The sequence below is a fragment of the Ruditapes philippinarum genome, unplaced genomic scaffold (genome assembly GCF_026571515.1).
Source record: "Ruditapes philippinarum isolate M1 unplaced genomic scaffold, ASM2657151v2 ctg5599_1_1_1_1, whole genome shotgun sequence".
In the NCBI taxonomy this organism is placed as follows: Eukaryota; Metazoa; Mollusca; class Bivalvia; order Venerida; family Veneridae; genus Ruditapes; species Ruditapes philippinarum.
This window is the reverse complement of record NW_026856940.1, coordinates 22,767-42,179: the sequence shown is the minus strand read 5'-3', so window position 1 is coordinate 42,179 and position 19,413 is coordinate 22,767. Positions and strand designations below refer to the sequence as shown.

Sequence of the window (19,413 nt, the reverse complement as noted above, 5' to 3'; positions counted from 1 at the left end):
ACTCAGTGCCTGAAGGAACAAATTTATCATGTGAATTCATTCGAACATTTGAAGTGGATAAACTTCCTTGTGATGAATTAATTACATGATTTGTTCCAGACTGGTATAACATTAACGGACTTGGTTCTCTATTTGTTATGTGTTCAGGTTTATCCCATTCCTTAGATGTCATGAACATTTCAACAGGTTTTTCGACATCCAAATTTTCAAATGATTCTTTTAACTCTGTTTCTTCAACACAGCGCTTTTTCTTAAGTAATGGGGCTTCATTTTTATTACAAGAATTGTTCAAATCCTTCAAAAATCTATTCATACTCTCTAATTTATCTTCAGGTAATTTACTCAATATTTCACTTTCACCAGAATGTTTGGAGGATCTTTCAGATGCATCATTAACAAGTTTTAATAACCTTTCCACAACTTCGGCCTGAGGTGTGTCTAATTTCTTTTCAAGGCTTCTTGCAAATGTTGCCACCTGATCACTTTCAAGCAACTGATCTAAAAGTATTTGAATGATAGCTGTACTATAACCACTTCGTTGACTAGAATTACTTCCTTCACGACTTAACACACTCCCAGGTGAAGAGCATCTTAAATTTTCAATGGACTCAGCATAGTTATCTATTTCTGTTTTCAATGTTTCAGACTGATATTCTTTGAGGGCATTCGTGTCAGTGTCATTTGTAGGTCTTTTATGAGGCAGCTTTTGAAATGAACCTTGTGCAGCATCAGTTGATTTTACAGGACTCTGTTGCACTGCATGGTCCATCTTTAATAATAAGCTTTCAGCATTTCTATTCATGGGTGTCATTTCATAATCTAATTTGACATCATTATTTAAAGGCAAATTGCCTGCTGTAAAACCATAGCAGCACTCAGGAGGTGATTTACTAACAGTAGCAGATGGTATATGAAGGCTGGGATCTTTCTTGTGTAAAAACTGTTGAAATTGCTCTTTGTTGTATATTGAATGAAATCTGGGACTCATGTCTGTATGAAGTCTAGACTGGTTTACAGAAGGATTTGTAGAATGTTGTTTCATGGTATTAAAATGTGGAACAAACTGTGATTCAACAGCTGTACCAGTCTGTGTCACTGATCTTACATTTATTTTCTGCCCTGTAATTTCACTATGAGGAAAAGAACTAAAATCTGGATTACCACAAGGGGCATGCCTACTATTTGAATCATAATTCAGATCATATCTATGATGACTAGCTAATGTATTTTTGTTACATTGCCATTGTTCAAAATTTCTGCCTGTCTTGGGATACATGGCTTCACATGTATTAAAACTATCAAAAGGCACTTTAAAATTGTCTTGCTTGTACCTAGACAGGAAATCATACTGCTCACTATTATGTCCACTATCTGAGGAAAATCCTATCTGTTGACTTTTAGTAGAATTAACAAACTCTTGTGAACTAATGCTTAATGACTTATCACACAACCTTTGACCTGAGGGGTAATTTAGTTGGTCTGGCATTGTCTGACTGTTGAGGTACTGAGGAAATTCGTCAGAAACTCTAGCTGGATTTTCCGTAACACAAGGGTGAGTCAAGTTCCTAGACATTTGCATTGATGTGTAAGGGTAATTTCCCTTTATTATTTGTTCAGTTTCCATCAAACCAGTGTCTTGTTGTATCTCAAAATCACTTGGCACAGTCTCAGGACTATCAGACTGGACATCTGCCTTTGCATGTTGCAACATCTGAGTGGACTGATCATGTGAACCAGTCTGAGGGGAGTTATTTCCCTCATCTTTTGGATTGATCTTAAAATCGTAAGTTCCTGTGCCAGTCATTTCCACTTCAATCTCTAAATTTTTGAAATCTGATCCACCCTGGTGAAAAACTTCCAAGGCTTTCTCCTTCTCTACCTTTGGTATACGTCCCATTCTGACAGCTGTAAAATACAAAACAAATGCAGTAACTGTATATAATTCCTCATTACATGACTTGTAGAATCATTATTTTTAAAGTAGTATACACTTAAGAAGCTTTTGTGTATAAGTTTCTTCTATAATTTGAATCATATGATCATTCCTACTTTCTGAGACATTTTTTATTTGCTTCTATGTCAGATTGTGAAAAGATGAAAAAAGATAAACAAAGGAAAATCAATGTTCAGTTGAGCTTGCAAAATGCAAGATCTCTTAGATCCCATTACAAGCTTAACTCTAAGAGAACTATCAGTGGTATCAACAAGTCTTGATTTTTTTTTATTGGGTTTCAGTCGCACCAAAACTGATTATAATTATGCTGACTTTCAAGCTTTACTGGTACATTATTTCAGGCACAAACGGGCACCTGAGTAGAACCACCAATGTTCCAAAAGCTGGATGGCTTTCTCACATGCAAAATCCAAAGATGCTTGCATGGCTCAATCCTACAGCAATGAGAGGCAAGTAGTCAAACAAGTCAACAACCTTAACCAATCCCCCATGAAAGTAGTGTAAAAGTGTTGGGATTTCACTAACAAATCAGTGTCTGTTAATTTGACATTTTTAAGACATCAACAATTTTCTATAATTTCCTTTAACAAATTGCCAAAGCTGTGATAATTACTGTGTCATCAGAATATAATATTCAGTTATTTTAAGCACTAATTTCTTTTTTGAAATTTCACAGGAGAATCTTGAGTTTCATTTTTTACTTTTTTATTTATTTTTTTTTGGGGGGGGATTTTTTTTGGGGGGGGGGGGGAAGAGAACATATTTTAACACATTAAACTTTTCAGCAACAAAAAAAAATCAATTTTCTTTGATGATGAGCAAATCAAAAATATCTCTGTTAACACTTTAAATCATAAGTGTGACATTGTCTTGTCTATGGCCAGGCCAGCTTTCAGTACAATACAGGCTATGCTCTACATGTAGGCCAGTATTAAAAATATCTTTCTTTCATCCCTAGCTCTCACATTCCAGGTAGGTAAAAAAATTATTTTACCCTATTTATCTTTATTGAACATCTGAATTATACAAATTTAAAAGTAAACAAAAAAGGTAAAATTGAGACTGATCTTTTTTAATACATTAACATGAAGGTAGAGTTGTAATCAAGTATGAAGATATTCCATTTATAAATAACAAAATTACGACCAGTTATAGCAAAACACGGAGCAAAATTCAATAATTTGGAACTTTAAGGTCAAGTTCATTTGACTGGTTAATTTAGTTCTACTTGAAGGTCTTGTCCAAAAGATTGTTGTGGTCAATTTGTAGACAGTTCATTCATAAATGACAAAGTTATTGCCATTACAGCAAAAATCAAAAGCAAACTTAATTATTTTGACCATAAAGGTCAGGGTCATTTATCAGTCGGGATCAAGCTCGGTCTGGTCTATTTGAAGAACTTGTCTAAAGGATTGTTGTGTTCAAGTATGAAGATAATCCATTTAGAAATTAAAAGATAATGGCGAATGTTAAAGTATTTGGACAGCATCAAATAACCTGTTGCATTAGATGAAAAAATCATGTTATGTGATGTTATTCTAATTGACACACTCTACATCCAATTTTAGTAAAAAATATTTTTAGTTCGCAATATTATTTTTTGGGTAGCTGTAATTTTGCAGGTAGGTAGCAGGACGGGAAACAAAAGATATTATATTTTAGGCCTTATATCATTTACCCCATCATTTACAATGAACTGTTGTCTGTTCCAAATTTAAATCACACATTCTATTTCTCTTTATTGATTTTCACCAGGTTAACAATGACTGTAAAATATGTTCTTAAGTACAGTATTTACTTTAACAAACTTGAAAAGTCAATAAAATAACCCTATAACTTCTATAAAGGAGAACTATCATTAAACATTTTTATTTTATTTACTTTCTTTCCCTTAAATATAAATTAATTTAGGTTAAATAAAGAACAGAACTTTATGTTGTAAAAGTTCTTATTTTTTACAAAGTTACTCATATATTCAAAGAAAGTTGTTTCTTTCTAAATTTAATTTCATGGTGTGCTTGAAAAAGTGGCATAATACATAAATTCATTGAATTTAGGTCAATGTACTCATTTAACAACACCGCCTTGCCATAATATTATCAAGTATTCCACGTCCTATATTGAAACCTTTCATAGTTTTCAAGTCATTCCATTAAATAAGCAATTTTGACCCAATAAGTTAACAAGCAATTATCAAAGTAATGCAAGCAATACAAAAGTCCCCTATCTGTAAGAACAGGTAAGAAGTTTGTCAGCAACATTCTGAAGGGCTATGGCCATTCCAACAGAAAATCCAACAGAAAATCCAACAGAAAATCAAGTTTTCTCGGGATCAGTATGTATAATTAATGATTCAACTTTGCTCTATTTTAAGTAAATTTGTTGGAAGTATTCCAGACAGATGGACAGACAAACAACTACTCTTTAGCAGACAATAGTCAGCCAAGAATAGCTCATTTTCAAAAATTAAAATTCACTCCTCAAGTAAAACTCAATTTGAAAAATTAGTATTAACTCCAAGGCAAGATATAATTATACTAAGCTTATCCAAAAGATATTGAGTACTGACTTTATCCACATGGTAAAGGATTTTTCAAGTTGCAGTCAGACCTATTGTATACTGAATGAACCATTAAAGGTAAAGGAATAAAAAATTCTTTAAAATGAAAGCCTGTCTAGCTCAGTAGTAAATACTTAAGTGGCCAGCCATTATTATGTCTTGCACTCAAAAAGTTGAAAAAGATTATATTGACAGTTGAAATTTTAGATAACATACCCATATAATGCATGTAATATTAATAATACGACAATGTAGACTTCTCTATGTCTCAGTGTAAGAGTAGAGTAACAGAGAGAACCACTAGCCTTGTCTTTTAATAGGCAACTGAAAAGGGGCTTTGCATATTTTTGAACAATAATGTCTAATGGACCGCTTTTAAACATCAATGAATGGGTTTTTTTGTCATTTTTCAACTAATTTACTGAGGGGCTCTTTATTGAGTGGCCTAAATGCATGCATTCATTACAACCCCATGTATCATTTTTAGTAAGTAGTAAATTTAAATCAAACAGAATTTCTTTCATTATTTTGTTAATCCTTACCTTCAACAGACATTCCAACATCCAGGCATTTTCTGAAGCGACATGATTTGCAGCGGTTTCGGTTTTTCGGTGTCAGGTCACATTCCCCACCAAAGAAACATTTATATTTATCTCCCCTGGTAATACTTCTCTTGAAAAAACCCTGCGTAAAAATTAAAGAAATGACTTCAAATTGCTAATAAACTTGTCCACCTTAATATCTATTAAGTTTTATCAACTTCATTGGGCCGGACAATTAAATATATATATTTGAAAGAATAAATCCTCACAAAAAAATAAATTCTTAACATTTTGTTTTGTTTCTTTGGTTTTACAGCACACAAACACATAATTTTGGCTAAAATGACAAAGCAACACCAGGGGTCAAAACCAGCTCACTTGCTGGAGTTTAGAGATACATAGACTCAAGTTATTTGAACCCATGTAGTTTCCTCTCGCTATCACCCAGGAATAGATGGTGGTGCTGCATTTCTTAATTGCCTAAACCATTAAAGGCAACCCCTCAGCCACAAGGGATCTGGGCTTGGTTTTACACAGGTTTGACTGTACCCAGTGGAAAAGAAGATAACTACATGTATATATTATTAAGACCATGCTTCATAAGCTAATTTATAACCATGGTTACCTGGTATTCAATACCAAGCTTTTACTCTTAACAAGTATTGGTGATGATCATGAACATTCCACTAACACCTTGCTGAACAATATACATTGAATTTCCAAATCAAGAATAATCAGAATTTTTTCCAATACAAGAGAGCCCAGAGGGCCCTGGATCCGTCATCTAAGAAATAGGTCAATAGGTCAAAGTAGAGCCCCTTTTCACCCCAGAAGCACAATTTGAAAACAAGGGACAGTTTAATCTAAACAATTTTTGTACACTGTCACCAAGAAAATTTTTGTGTAAAATTATTTCAAAATTGAACCAGTGGCTGAGATGTTGTTTAGATGTTGTTTTCTAATTTTAGCTCTGGCAGCCATTTTATTAAACAGTTCAGCCTGTCACTGTGAGTGGTGAGCTAATAAAATGATGACGGAAAAAGAAGGAAAACAAACATTTGACCTACTGTCGACCTCGATCCCCTGGGGTGTAGCCAATTTTGACCCTTGGGGTTTTATTTCAACAAACATAGTAGACAATAGACATACACTAGAACATGTTTCATGCCAAATATCTAAGCTATACCTCTTTTGGATTTTAACAAGAAGATTTTTTAAGTTTTTACTATATACATGTACATTAAAGGAAAATCAATGACCCTGGAGCCGTGCCAATTTTGACCCTTTCTAATAACCAGAGTGTTAATATGGAAGACCTGCTTAAAAAAACAAACATAACAAAAAGATTGTCAGTAAAGGCATTAAATATCTCCAAATTCTTCAATTACAAAAACAACCAGCCTATACAGGTGAAGTTAACATTATGAATGCTAATTATGAGTTGCTGAATGCTGGTTTTTTTTCCAATTTGTTCTGTTCTGTTCCCTTATTCTTTCCAAAATAAGGAAAGTCTCTGGTACTTATGTATCATGTGTGACCTATTACAAAATAATATGAAATTATTATTAAATAATAATGGTATTCACAAAATAACCCTACCTTGCAACCTTCACATGTGGTAACCCCATAGTGAACCCCTGTTGCCTTGTCTTTACAAATACGGCAAATACCAAATGGGAATGGTATAGCTCCTGGCGGCATTATCATCAATCTTATCCTCGGCTTCTTCTACATCATTGTCCAAATAACACAGCAATATTCACTGAAGTGAGAAGTAAACAATTGCTTTAATATAAGTAAATATGGGCAAATTCGGTTTTTATAAGAATAACTGTCCAACAGCTTTCCTCAGAATTTGACAGTAGTCTTTGAAAATTTGTAATTAAAGAAAAGAATAAAATGTAAGTCAAGAAAAAGATGTGAAGTAATTAAAGTTTGGGAGTAATTATCTCAATAAGTTGTAAATAAGTGGGATGGCGTAAACACAAATATATACATTTCGTAATGCTTAAGAAAGGAAACTGCTTGGTTACAAAGGTACAAAAATACTGAGTACAGAAGTGACAGACATGAAAAACATATGCTTCTACATCATATTGCTTTCACCCAATATTGACAGTGTGATTGCACAATGTTTAAATGATTTTGTCTGAATGATGAAAAAAGTTCCAAGTTAACACCTTCAAAAGATTATCCACATAAGTCTTCTTCTTGTCAACAATTCAAATTTCCAGAGTTACCTCTCTTGTCTATGCACTTCTTTCTTTTCCATATCATATTTTTTAGAATATCTCATATAACATTTTATACACTGCATGCAGTAGGCAGGCCTCTACTCTTAACATTTAAAGCAGGTGGCTAGCCAGACCACTGGATTTGAATTTTAGGTGGTCCTTACATAAAAAGGCCCACCTTTAGAATAGTGTGAGCATTTCATGTTCGCGTCTTATTCTTACTGTTATTTAAATGTTCATTTTTATAGATCAAGATCTTTAATAAAACTAATGAATTATCTTATTATAGTTGAACATTATTCTCTCAAACTTGGATTGTTTGAATGACCTTCCTTCGCTCGAACCTTACAAAATCCCTATATAATATCCATGTATTTTGTTCTACCATGAATTGCTCAAACACTGATTGCTCAAACTCTCAAACCTGATCCCTAGTCCCCCATCGGCAGAAATATATATTTTTTCCATGGAACACAAAAGGACAACAAAAGTTACAGGTCAATTCCCTTTCAATTGCAAACTGTCTGCGTCATATGTTTTTAACATCTTGTAATGGCAATTAAGATTAACTGATATAAAGGAGGGTTGTTATTCATTAGACCACAGCTGTTTCCTCTCGGCCAATCAGAGAGGTTTAAAAGTGTTTGATATATCAAACATCACTGTAAAGTGTTTGATATAACTATCAAGTTTGTATTCAACTGAAAGGAAAACCGTTATGTGCACGCTATATACAGCAAAATTTTATATGTTTATAGTAAAGAAAATAGTGTAATTCCCTTCTTAAAAACAAACAGATAGCCATAGTCCTTTGACCAATTTATTTCGACATTTCATCATTTTACAAGAATAGTTACTGTATTTATAAATAAGAAAAAAATAGCAATAATGAAGTGAAATGCGTTTATCAATCTATTTAAATCTATATATGTATCTAAATTTTACGACCGCTTTTGTGCTAATATTTTCAAGCACTGTGATTTCAATAATCGCATCCTGAATTATGCCCGGCTCACTCTTAATAGCAGACACTGTAGATGTACATTCATTTACTGGTTTGGGAATAGGGGATTCCACTGGTGGGCAAGGGGCTGGAGTTTCGAACAGTGACTGGAGGGACGTTTGTAATATTTTTTAAGTTCATGAATGAGGTAAACTAGAAATGTGTCCATAGGACACGGATGCCCCCACACGCCACTGTTCTGTCAATCTTATGACTCTAGGTCAAATATTTTTTGGTCTAAATGTGCCACAAGTTGAAAACTAAAAATCAACAAAGGGCCATAATTCTGTTAAATTTGGTTGCAGCAAAACTTCCTTCCTTTACTGCCATCTACACATTAAGGTTGTTAATCCCTGGAAGTTTAAGCAAAATCTGCCATCCGGTTTAAGAGGAGTTGCGTTCACAAAATTTCTACATAGTATATAATGAAAATCAACAAAGGGCCATAATTCTGTTAAATTTGGTTGCAGCAAAAATTCCTTCCTTTACTGCCATCTACACATTAAGGTTGTTCATCCCTGGAAGTTTAAGCAAAATCTGCCATCAGGTTTAAGAGGAGTTGCATTCACAAAATTTCTACATAGTATATAGTGAAACAAGAGCTGTCAGAAGGACAGCGCGCTCGACTTTTTTAGTGCTTGCCTATAAAACAAAACTTTGACAGTTAAGGGCACACAAGACTTTAACTAGGAATTTCTAAGTACAAATCAAGAAACATTTTCACAGAGTTATCTTCTCTTGCTTACAGATAGGTCTCATGATGGCACATAAGAACTCCAACTTCCAAAGTAATATCTCAAATGGTTAAGTCAACAAGTGGACAAGAATGAAAATCTTAACTGAGTTTCTAAGTCAAAAAGGGCCATAATTCAAATAAAATCCTTAACAGAATTACCTTCTCCTGCCCATGTTTTGGGACCATGATGGTAAACAAGTATTCCAACTTTCAAATTAATATCTCAAACAGTTCAGTCAAAAAGTGGACTGGTACTAAAAACTTAACCAAGATTCTAAGTCGATAAAAGGCCTTAATTTTTAAAACAAATCCTTGACAGAGTTACCTTCTCTTGCGTACAGATGGGGTAATGATGTGAAATAGCATTAAAAGTTTCAAAGCAATATCTCAAAGGGTTAAGGCAATAAGTGGATTTTACCCATATTCAATGTATTTTCTAAGTCAAAAAGGGGCATAATTCTGTCAAAAACCTTGACAGAGTTATGTCCTCTTGTCTGTTGATGAAGGTCGTGATGGTAAACAAGTATGGTCAGTTTCAAAGCAATACCTCCAATGGTTTTGAAATAAAGTGAGGTGGTACAAAAAACTTAACCAAGCTCAATACACTTTCTAAGTCAAAAAAGGGCCATAATTCTGTCAAAAACCTTGACAGAGTTATGTACTCTTGTCTGTAGATGGAGGTTATGATGGTGAACAAGTATGGTAAGTTTCAAAGCCATACTTGTAATACTTCTGAAATAAAGTGGGGTGGTACGAAAAACTTAACCAAGGTGTGACGCCGACGCCGACGCCGGGGCGAGTAGGATAGCTCCCCTTTTCATAGAAAAGTCGAGCTAAAAATCAACAAAGGGCCATAATTCTGTAAAATTTGGTTTTGCAGCAAAAATTCCTTCCTTTACTACCATCTACACCTTAAGGTTGTTCATCCCTGTAAGTTTAAGCAAAATCTGCCATCCGGTTTAAGAGGAGTTGCGTTCACAAAATTTCTACATAGTATCTAGTGAAAAAATCAACAAAGGGCCATAATTCTGTTAAATTTGGTCGCAGCGAAAATTCCTTCCTGTACTATCATCTACACATTAAGGTTGTTCATCCCTGTAAGTTTAAGCAAAATCTGCCATCCGGTTTAAGAGGAGTTGCGTTCACAAGATTTCGGGATGTACGGACTGACGGACAAGTGCAACACTATATGCTCCCACATTGTGGGGGCATAAAAAAAGTCAATGCAGGATGTATATAAAGCATACAATAAATAAACAAACAAATCTATAAGTCAAGTAAAATATTTTCAACTTCAGCCGGCCAACCAATAAGTATCCTGAACCCTATGGTTCTTTAAGCATTACGGAAAACGTTTAATGAAAGTTACCTGCCCGTTTCTCCAACGAGCCCACTCTTAATAAGCAGCCATCGCCCAAGAGTATATTTCAGTCAGCAGTCTTGCTTCTTTACTTCTTATTCAAGCGCTGTGTACGGTGTTATGTCATTAAATCATTTAAATGAGGAATCAACAGGAATAACAACAAAATCTCTCATGTTAGGAAATTGTAATGTTATCACATTCAGAAAATGTGTATCGATTATTGATCAACAGAAGAATATCAACGATACATCGATATCGTCTCTAGCGATGACAGTTCTAAATCAAACACAGCCTGTTTCAATATGCATGCATATAAATTAACACAATGTACCTTTAATACTCTTACATTTTAAAACACAGATATAGATTGTTTTCGACAATAATTCTTAATATTATATGAAATGACATAGTGGACAAACAGAAAAACAGACAAAAAATTGGGTATACGTAATTTAAATTCGACCATGTAACATGTACATTCACGTAAATGTCCTCCATTAAATACTATCTTATCATCAACCTCGGTAACGACTCACACTACTGATCTCTTAAACAAATTTGCATGGGCCCTGTGAGTTTGAGCGAACTAAAGCTACAGTTTCCTACATCACGGCAGAGCCCCGGTAGAAGTCCGGGGTGATCCGGGAAAGACCGGGGTACGACCGGGAACAACCGGAGTACATCCGTAACTCTGCCGGCAAAGTCCGGGATGATCCGGCATTTGACCCCGGATGGAATATAATATTTAATATCACCGGGGTGGTCCGGGATGATCCGGGAAGGTATAGCTTTGCCGGCTTCATCCTTAGCTCTGTCGGGAACAACCGGGGTTATACCAGGGAAGCACTGTAGCTCTGCCCGCACAAACCGGGGATGATCCGGAGTATGAAATAGCCAGTAGAGCTACGGTAGAGCCCCGGTAGATGCCGGCAGAGCCCCGGTAACTACAGGCAGAGCCCCGGAGGATAAAGGTAGAGCTACGGTTGATCCCGGTAGAGCCCCGGCCAGCCCGGTTCATTTCAAAAGAATAACGACAATTTGCGATGAATGCATTGTTTGTATTAAAACCCTTCCCATTTCCCTTCTATCCAGTCTGGCATAAGGATTTTTCAGAAAATCATCATGAATTACTATTCTGGAACAATAAATATTATATAAAAATTATGTATCAATGTTATCATTTTCGGGCATTTTCAATCCACATGGGTTGTACCGGGGCTCTGCCTGGATCATCCTGGTCTCTGCCTTGGTCAACGGGGGCTCATCCGGCGTCATGGATGATCCGGAGCGCATCCTGGGTGGTTAGTTGGGAACTACCGTAGTGCTGCCGGGGTAAGTGTGACCGCAACAATAATTTCACCCCGGATGGTTCCGGATCATCCCGGTAACTTACCAGGATGGTCCTGGACTCTGCCGGGAGTAAGTGAGACCGCAGCTTAAGTTTGACTGTATTTGAAAACAAGAAAATATTGATTAAAAGGTAAACAACATAACACCTACATTATTTTTATTTTTCCCACAGATTTATAATACAGAATGTAATCCTCAATGTTGCTTGATTGATGTTACTGTAGTCCTAGAAATTATTTTGCTTTTTTAAATTTGCGCTTTTTGCGGTGGATATATTTCCTGCAATGTTTGTATCCGCGAAAAAGTTGCATAAATCAAATCTGCAAACATTTGTGGCCTCAACCATTATCACAATGTCATTATGATGTACTATAATGAAGTACGCATAACAACTATACTTATATGATACACATTTCAGGGTAAAATTTCCTTTTAAGAAATGATCTTCCTGTTTTTTAAGTATCCATTATTTACAGATTAAATAAAATCATATAATACAGTTTGCATACTTTGAATGACTGTAATTCTACTTGTTCAAAAAGGAAGTAGTTTTTGTTTGTTAAAAGTCTAATAGCAAATGATACCTATATGGACAAACATTTACTGTTTATTTTGAACGGTTAAAAATTATTTAATTCAAGCAATAAATTTTTTTTCGATAGTAAGGGCAATCATAAATTACACGATTATTTAACTTGATATCAAATGGAAATATCACTACTTTCAAAGAAAGAAGTCATGTGAATGAATTTTTATTTTCTGGTATCAGAGACTAATACGTCAGATTAGTATCTTATATCTTACAAATAGACTGTTTATAGGTAAAAATTTAAAGATTTTGTCAATATCGTAACTATGCCTTAGTCTTGTCTAGCAAGTGTTGAGAGAATAAAGAAATGTAATTGTGATATTAGTAATATATTTTCTTTACCCTAGCGACCTAATATTTGCGGTCTCTACTATTGCAAGACAGTTTGTCTTTGATTGCAAGAAATATTGTCTTCGCGTAAAAGGCCATCCTTATGAAAAACTCAAAATTTTGTCCTCAATCCCATACAATGTCATAAAAAAATTGGTAATTTTTATGCAGTATTAGCATCTTTTGATGAAATTTGCAATTAAATTTACTTTAGTGATCAAATTTGCAAATGGTGAAATCATGTTAAAATAAATATCATGGATGTCCTAGGAACTTAATTGCTTTTATACTAATGAGATGAATGAATGTATACATGCACATTGGACAAAAACATATCCAGCAAATATATTACTTTTTTCTGGCCTAAATAACCATTCTCACAGATGAGCCCTTCATGCAACTAGAAAATTGAAATGATCTGATAGGCCACCTGCTTGTAAAATTAGGTAGTCCTTGCCAAAACTAGGTTGTCTTGAACCAACTCGCAACTGCTAATGTTGAGACCTTGTAGATGTCCATTATTTAAGTATATCTTAATGTGATTCAAATAAAATTTGGTATGAATGGGAACTCAGATTTAAAATACTCTTAATTCTTAAATAAACAACAGATATTCCTTTCAAATGGCTGTTTAACTCTAACCTAATACATTGTACTTTCCCTGGGGATTGACTTTTGTAGCTTTTATACCTAAGCAATAAAAAATCTCGGTCTGACTTAACACAGATAAAAAACTAGTGCTTTCCTATACAATTAATCTATTAATGTGTGTTATGTTGAGCTTCAATCTACACAATTTATATATCTAAGGTTCAATGCTTCTTTTAACCTTACGACATTTTTAATGTAAAACATAAAATTGCAAAAAGATTATATCTTTAAGCATTAGAAAAAAACAGAACTTACCACAATGACTCGGGTTTAACTTCCAAAAAAATCACTTTTTTTCCCTGTGTAATAACACTTGTTAAAGTATAATCAAACACAAGGTAGCCAATAATTGTAACTCTGTCCTGTCAACCCATGTAGAACTTTTATATCACAACATTCTCAACAACGCTTTCTTTTCACGCTGAAATGAAATAACAATAATCTATATTGAATGCCAGTGCAAGCTTCTTTTTACATTGTACATTGTATATCAATACCCTATTTTTTGTTATAGTGCGTATAATATTGACATATGAATATTGGTAAAGAACATTTCATTGTTATGTATGTTTTGATCATTTTATTTGCTTTTTCAATACATGTAGCTTGGTGCTTTAAGTGAGAAAAAACGTGTTGTTTTTTACTAATGACGGCAATTTACTGGTAAATATTCAAGAGATTGGTTTCATTAATATCAACAGGCATGCGGATTTTTCTTGGAAAATTTGTGTACATGTAACACATACGGCTAGTATCTAGCCATTTATGTTTCCTTACAGACAGCAAAAAATGTTTTTGAAGGGATACCTATCAAGGTGTCCCATTTTTATTTAATCTCCAGCAATTTGCTCCAGTTCTTGAGCTTCACAAACAAGACCTGCCCATGGTCTATGTTCAATTTTTAAAACTTTATGAGAACAAATGTGTTATTCAGGTAACTTTCTAAGACAATTCTATGTTGCCAAAAAACTGCAGATTAACATACATTAACACGTACCTAATATACTTTGCTACATATTGTAATCTACATATTTTAACATTGGATACCTTTCATTAAGGTTGAAAATTTCAAATATATCATTTAAAAAAACATAACTGGGGATAAAAAACTCTTCAAGTTTTAATCAAATAACTTCAACACCTTTCAAGTTATTCTCCAAACAAGTATTATAAGGTATTGACATAAACCAGTTACTTGTATCCTAAACTCTTAACTCAGTAAATACTAGTCCTATTCTGGATTATCTGCCCTTGTTAGTACAATAGGCAAGAAACCAGACTAATATACTAATCAATTCAAAGTTTAAGGGATTTCAATATCAAAATACAAGAATTGATCTACCAAAAGATTGTAGACTGACCTGTATCTAATAACTGGTGGTAAACACTATAGTCATTTTCTAATTGCAACAGGCTATGGGTTAGAGACAGATATTTAAAAGGATAATAATAATTTGTTCATAGTGACAGTTTGTTTGATTATACTCCAATTAAAACATTCTCAAATTGTTAGGTAAGGCCAGGATAAATCAAGGTTCAAATACATAACAGCCAAAGAATTTCAAATATACCTATATTGCAGGGAATTGTAATTCCTGGTCAGATACCTTGAACTCAATCCTCACAGTCTTTTAACCATTACTGCACTAAATATCTTATCTTTCAATCTGGACAAACTTTTCATCATTTTTAGGTGAAATTTCAAAACATGTACTGACTAATTTATTAGCAAACAATGCAGACTATATACTTACAGTTGTATATATCTTATATACAACTTAATTCAAATCATGTAGTTTAGTGATTATGGTAACTGATTTAAATACAGTGCTATCAGCTGAATTGCACTTGGCAAAATACACTTTTCAGGAATAAAATGACTAGTAATGCAAGCTTATTTTTCTTGTATAATTTATGCTGTAATTGCATGTGCTAAAGGCATATTCATTAAAACAAGACCTGCCCATGGACTGTAAGTGCCATTCACTTTTCTCAGTGAAGGATAGTTCAATAAAATCTGCATAGAAAAGGGGGCATAATTCTACAAAATACTAGTATGCTTAGTAGGCTTATCTACCCTTGATAGTCAACAAGTATTTCAAGTCTGAAGTGAATACATGTACATGTACCTAATTTCAGATTCTTTTATATTAGCATGTTAATGAAAGAAATCATAAATAATTCAAGAAAATTATCTTACACATTTACAGAAAAAAATTCTATGTAAAAATAATGATCTTATGTGCAATACCGGGGAAATTCTGAAAGAAATATTTATATAAAACTATATGACTCTTGCGGAAGTCAATTTGTCTCCAGTGGCCATGAAAGTGAAACAAAATGTCAGATGTCCACCTGCAGTAATGCCTTATCCAAAATATTGAAACTTTTGTAGTACTGGAGAAAATTTTTTTCAAGTTTTTCCTATATAATTCATAAAAGCAATTTTTAAGTGTCATTCAAGCTATCATTTAACAAATGAGGTTTTATATTATAAATAAGAGCTGTTTGTAAGACTGCATGCTCATCTTTGCCATAATTATGTCAAAATTCATGAAAGAAATATATTCTCTTGCCTGGAAGTGGAGATAATGGTTATAAAAGCAATATCTCAGAAGGGTATAGAAAAACAAGTGGGGTGGTATGAAAAACAAAAGTGTGATGCCGATGCAGAAACCAAATGTAGAAACCTGGCTGAGTTACTTGACAGCCATCCCTATTACATAAATATACCCGTTATAGCTGAGATGAAATTTGACGATCATTAAGAAATAGTTCCTTTGACCTTTTTTTCTTTTTTCTATGATCAATTATAAAATTGTATAAAAAATGAAATATTAATCTTGAACAAATTTCCAACTTATATTTTTGAAGCACAAAGAACTTCTACTCTCCAACACAAAGAAAAAAACCATAAGGGCCGTCAAACCAAAACAAATCATTGAAAATCTATATCTAAAAAAAAAATATTCAAGCGCTTGTGGTTTATAACGTTAATGTTAAAAATGTTAATTATAAGCAGCCTTGAGAAAAGTTTGCACCTGAGAGTATTATATACCTTTCATTATGACTTTAGAGCACCAGATTGAGAAAAATCAATCAACCGTCTTTGACCGATATTATCATGAAAGTTAACACAAATAACAGACAAGATTTCGCAAAGCATAACGTAATAACATAAAGCATACCTGAGTATACAAAAGAAAATGAAATATAAAGTACCAAAATTAATATAATATCATACTGGCTATTATGCTTTAAAAAAATCAAAAATGCATGACTTCATTATCATAATTTTAGTCACCTGAAAAATATATCCAGTTACAATGCCCTATAAATACTCATGTTACAAACTTTGAAAAAAATCTGTCCAATAAAGAGTATAGAGTGAAAAATGTCTGTGAATTTTAAGGAGATATGAGATTAAGGTCTTACTAAACCAATTTTCTTGTAAGAAAATATGTCATATGATAACTGAATCTACCTGAGATAAGACATTAAAATTTGGAGTATTCTGTTAAGGTCATGACAAAATAATCTTGTTTTCATCTGATTTTATTCAAGTCTACAGTCTTACAAAGGGCTGGCATACTTTTTCTTTATACAGATTATCATGCCAAAATCATATTTTTTACCCGATTGAGAAACCAAACATATTCCAATCATCACTGTATTTGTTGATTTATTATGACAAAGTATTTTCACCCAAAAGGGAATTTCTTTAAATTACTTATACAAGAAAATATGATTACATTTAAGGCTATCAATAGAAGCTATTGTATTAAAGAAATAAGATATTATTCCCAACAGTAATTTTATTGCTAAATTAAAGTCACTTTTTGGAGTTTAGATGCGAGGAATTATATCTCGAAGGGGTAGTCATTCTGTTTAAATGCACTTCTTCTTAATGAGATCTATCATCCTATGAAGTTTCAAGTCCATAGATTTTACGCTTTAGGAGAAATGGCCTGGACAAAAATAAAGTATGAAAATTAACAAAGGGCAATAACTCAAAAAATAAGAAGTGCAGAGTACCAGTTCTTGTGCACTGCACTTCGGGTCATTATAAGAAGCATGCATACCAAGTTTGAAGTCAATCCAACTTATAATGACTGACTTATGCTCCGGACAAGCTTATGGGGACGCCGACGCCGACAACGACGCCTAAAACGCCGACAAAAGCAACCCCTATATGTCGCCTTTTTCAAGGCGACACAAAAATATCTTATCCGTATCATATCAGAATAATCAACAACTATGACTGAGTCAGACAGTTATTTAGAAAATCCTGTTCAGTAATTTTAAACATATTAGGTCAGTGAAAGTTGTAAATAGTATTTTTAAATATTTTTTGCCTAAAGGCAATTACTAATAACAGCTGCAGGTTGTCCTATATAATGCAACAGTTATAAACAATATACATACATAAAAATTTATATATTTTTAAGTGTTGAACTCTACATTAATTCTTTTTTTATCTCTGTGAAAAAAATTATGAAGTATGCAGGTTTTTTTCTTACTAACAAATTGACACCGATAGTCGGCGTCTTCCTCTCGGTAAAAAGCCAAGTTTTTTCCCCCAAAAAAAATCTATTTTCCTTTTGAACTGGATCAGATAAAATATTTATATGGTTTAAAATATTAATTTTCTACATTTTATCAAGGATAACCCACCAATTGTAGTAAAAAACTAAAACTGTGTCCAAAGGACACGGATGCCCCCACTGACAATATATAAATGGTATATAGTGAAAAAATCAAAAAAGGGCCATAATTCTGTTAAATTTGGTCACAGCAAAAATTCCTTCCTTTACTTCCATCTACACATTAAGGTTGTTCATCCCTTGAAGTTTAAGCAAAATCTGCCATCCGGTTTAAGAGGTGTTGCGTTCACAAAATTTCTATATGGTATATAGTGAAAAAATTAACAAAGGCCCATAATTCTGTTAAATTTCGTCGCAGCAAAAAATCCTTCCTTTACTACTATCTACACATTAAGGTTGTTCATCCCTGGAAGTTTAAGCAAAATCTGCCATCCGGTTTAAGAGGAGTTGCGTTCACAAAATTTCTATATGGTATATAGTGAAAAAATCAACAAAGGGCCATAATTCTGTTAAATTTGGTCGCAGCAAAAATTCCTTCCTTTACTTCCATCTACACATTAAGGTTGTTCATCCCTGGAAGTTTAAGCAAAATCTGCCATCCAGTTTAAGAGGAGTTGCGTTCACAAAATTTCTACATAGTATATAGTGAAAAAATCAACAAAGGGCCATAATTCTGTTAAATTTGGTCGCAGCGAAAATTCCTTCCTTTACTACCATCTACACATTAAGGTTGTTCATCCCTGGAAGTTTAAGCAAAATCTGCCATCCAGTTTAAGAGGAGTTGCGTTCACAAGATTTCAGGACGTACGGACGGACATTCCAACATTTTGGCTTTAGGGGCTATTTTCTTTGTTATTTTCTTTGTTTTCTTAAGGGCTACTAGCCCCTAAACCCTTTGATCACGGAATGAACCTATTGTTTTCTTGTTATATAGCCCCTAAACCCAAAATGTTTGCTCGTCCATATGTCTGTCCAAGCAAGTGCAACGCTACATGCACCCCACTTTGTGGGGGCATAATAACCATAAACATTGCAGGAAACTGCAAGTACTGTCTCAGCATTGAGGCTGCCATTTTTCCTTGGCTATATCTGAACGGTACTATAGCTATCAAAATATTATCATTTTCTTGGTTATTTTTAGTATAGTAATATATTATGTTTTTCTTATTATGAGAATGACTTTCATGGGGCTAAAGTGTGTCACAGATACACTATTATACCTATATAATACTGTGTTAAATTTCATATAAAAATGGAAGTATAAAAGCCATTCACCACCATACATGTACATATTAAGAAGTTATACTGCAAAGAATATTTTGCATGATGATAAAGTTTTTAAGGGGGGAAAAGATATAGTTGTGACTCTCTACTATGTAGTTTAGTATAATAGTGTAAATAACATCATAATTTCCTCTAATTAACTTATTTCATATATTTTTTCCCCTCCGTGCCAGTGTCCAGCGTCTTCCCCTTTTCCTAAAAAACTAGAAATGT

The 19,413-nt window shown here is 33.6% G+C and overlaps 1 protein-coding gene across 1 annotated transcript in view; it reads right to left on the bottom strand.

Moving 5' to 3' along the window:
• LOC132748201 (uncharacterized) overlaps nt 1–19,413 on the bottom strand; it is a 36,904-nt gene that overhangs the window by 11,995 nt on the left and 5,496 nt on the right. The window contains 4 exon segments of the mRNA XM_060737762.1: nt 3–1,905; nt 5,057–5,198; nt 6,656–6,818; nt 13,568–13,733. Coding sequence (XP_060593745.1) covers nt 3–1,905; nt 5,057–5,198; nt 6,656–6,757 — 2,147 coding nt within the window. The 5' untranslated portion in view covers nt 6,758–6,818; nt 13,568–13,733.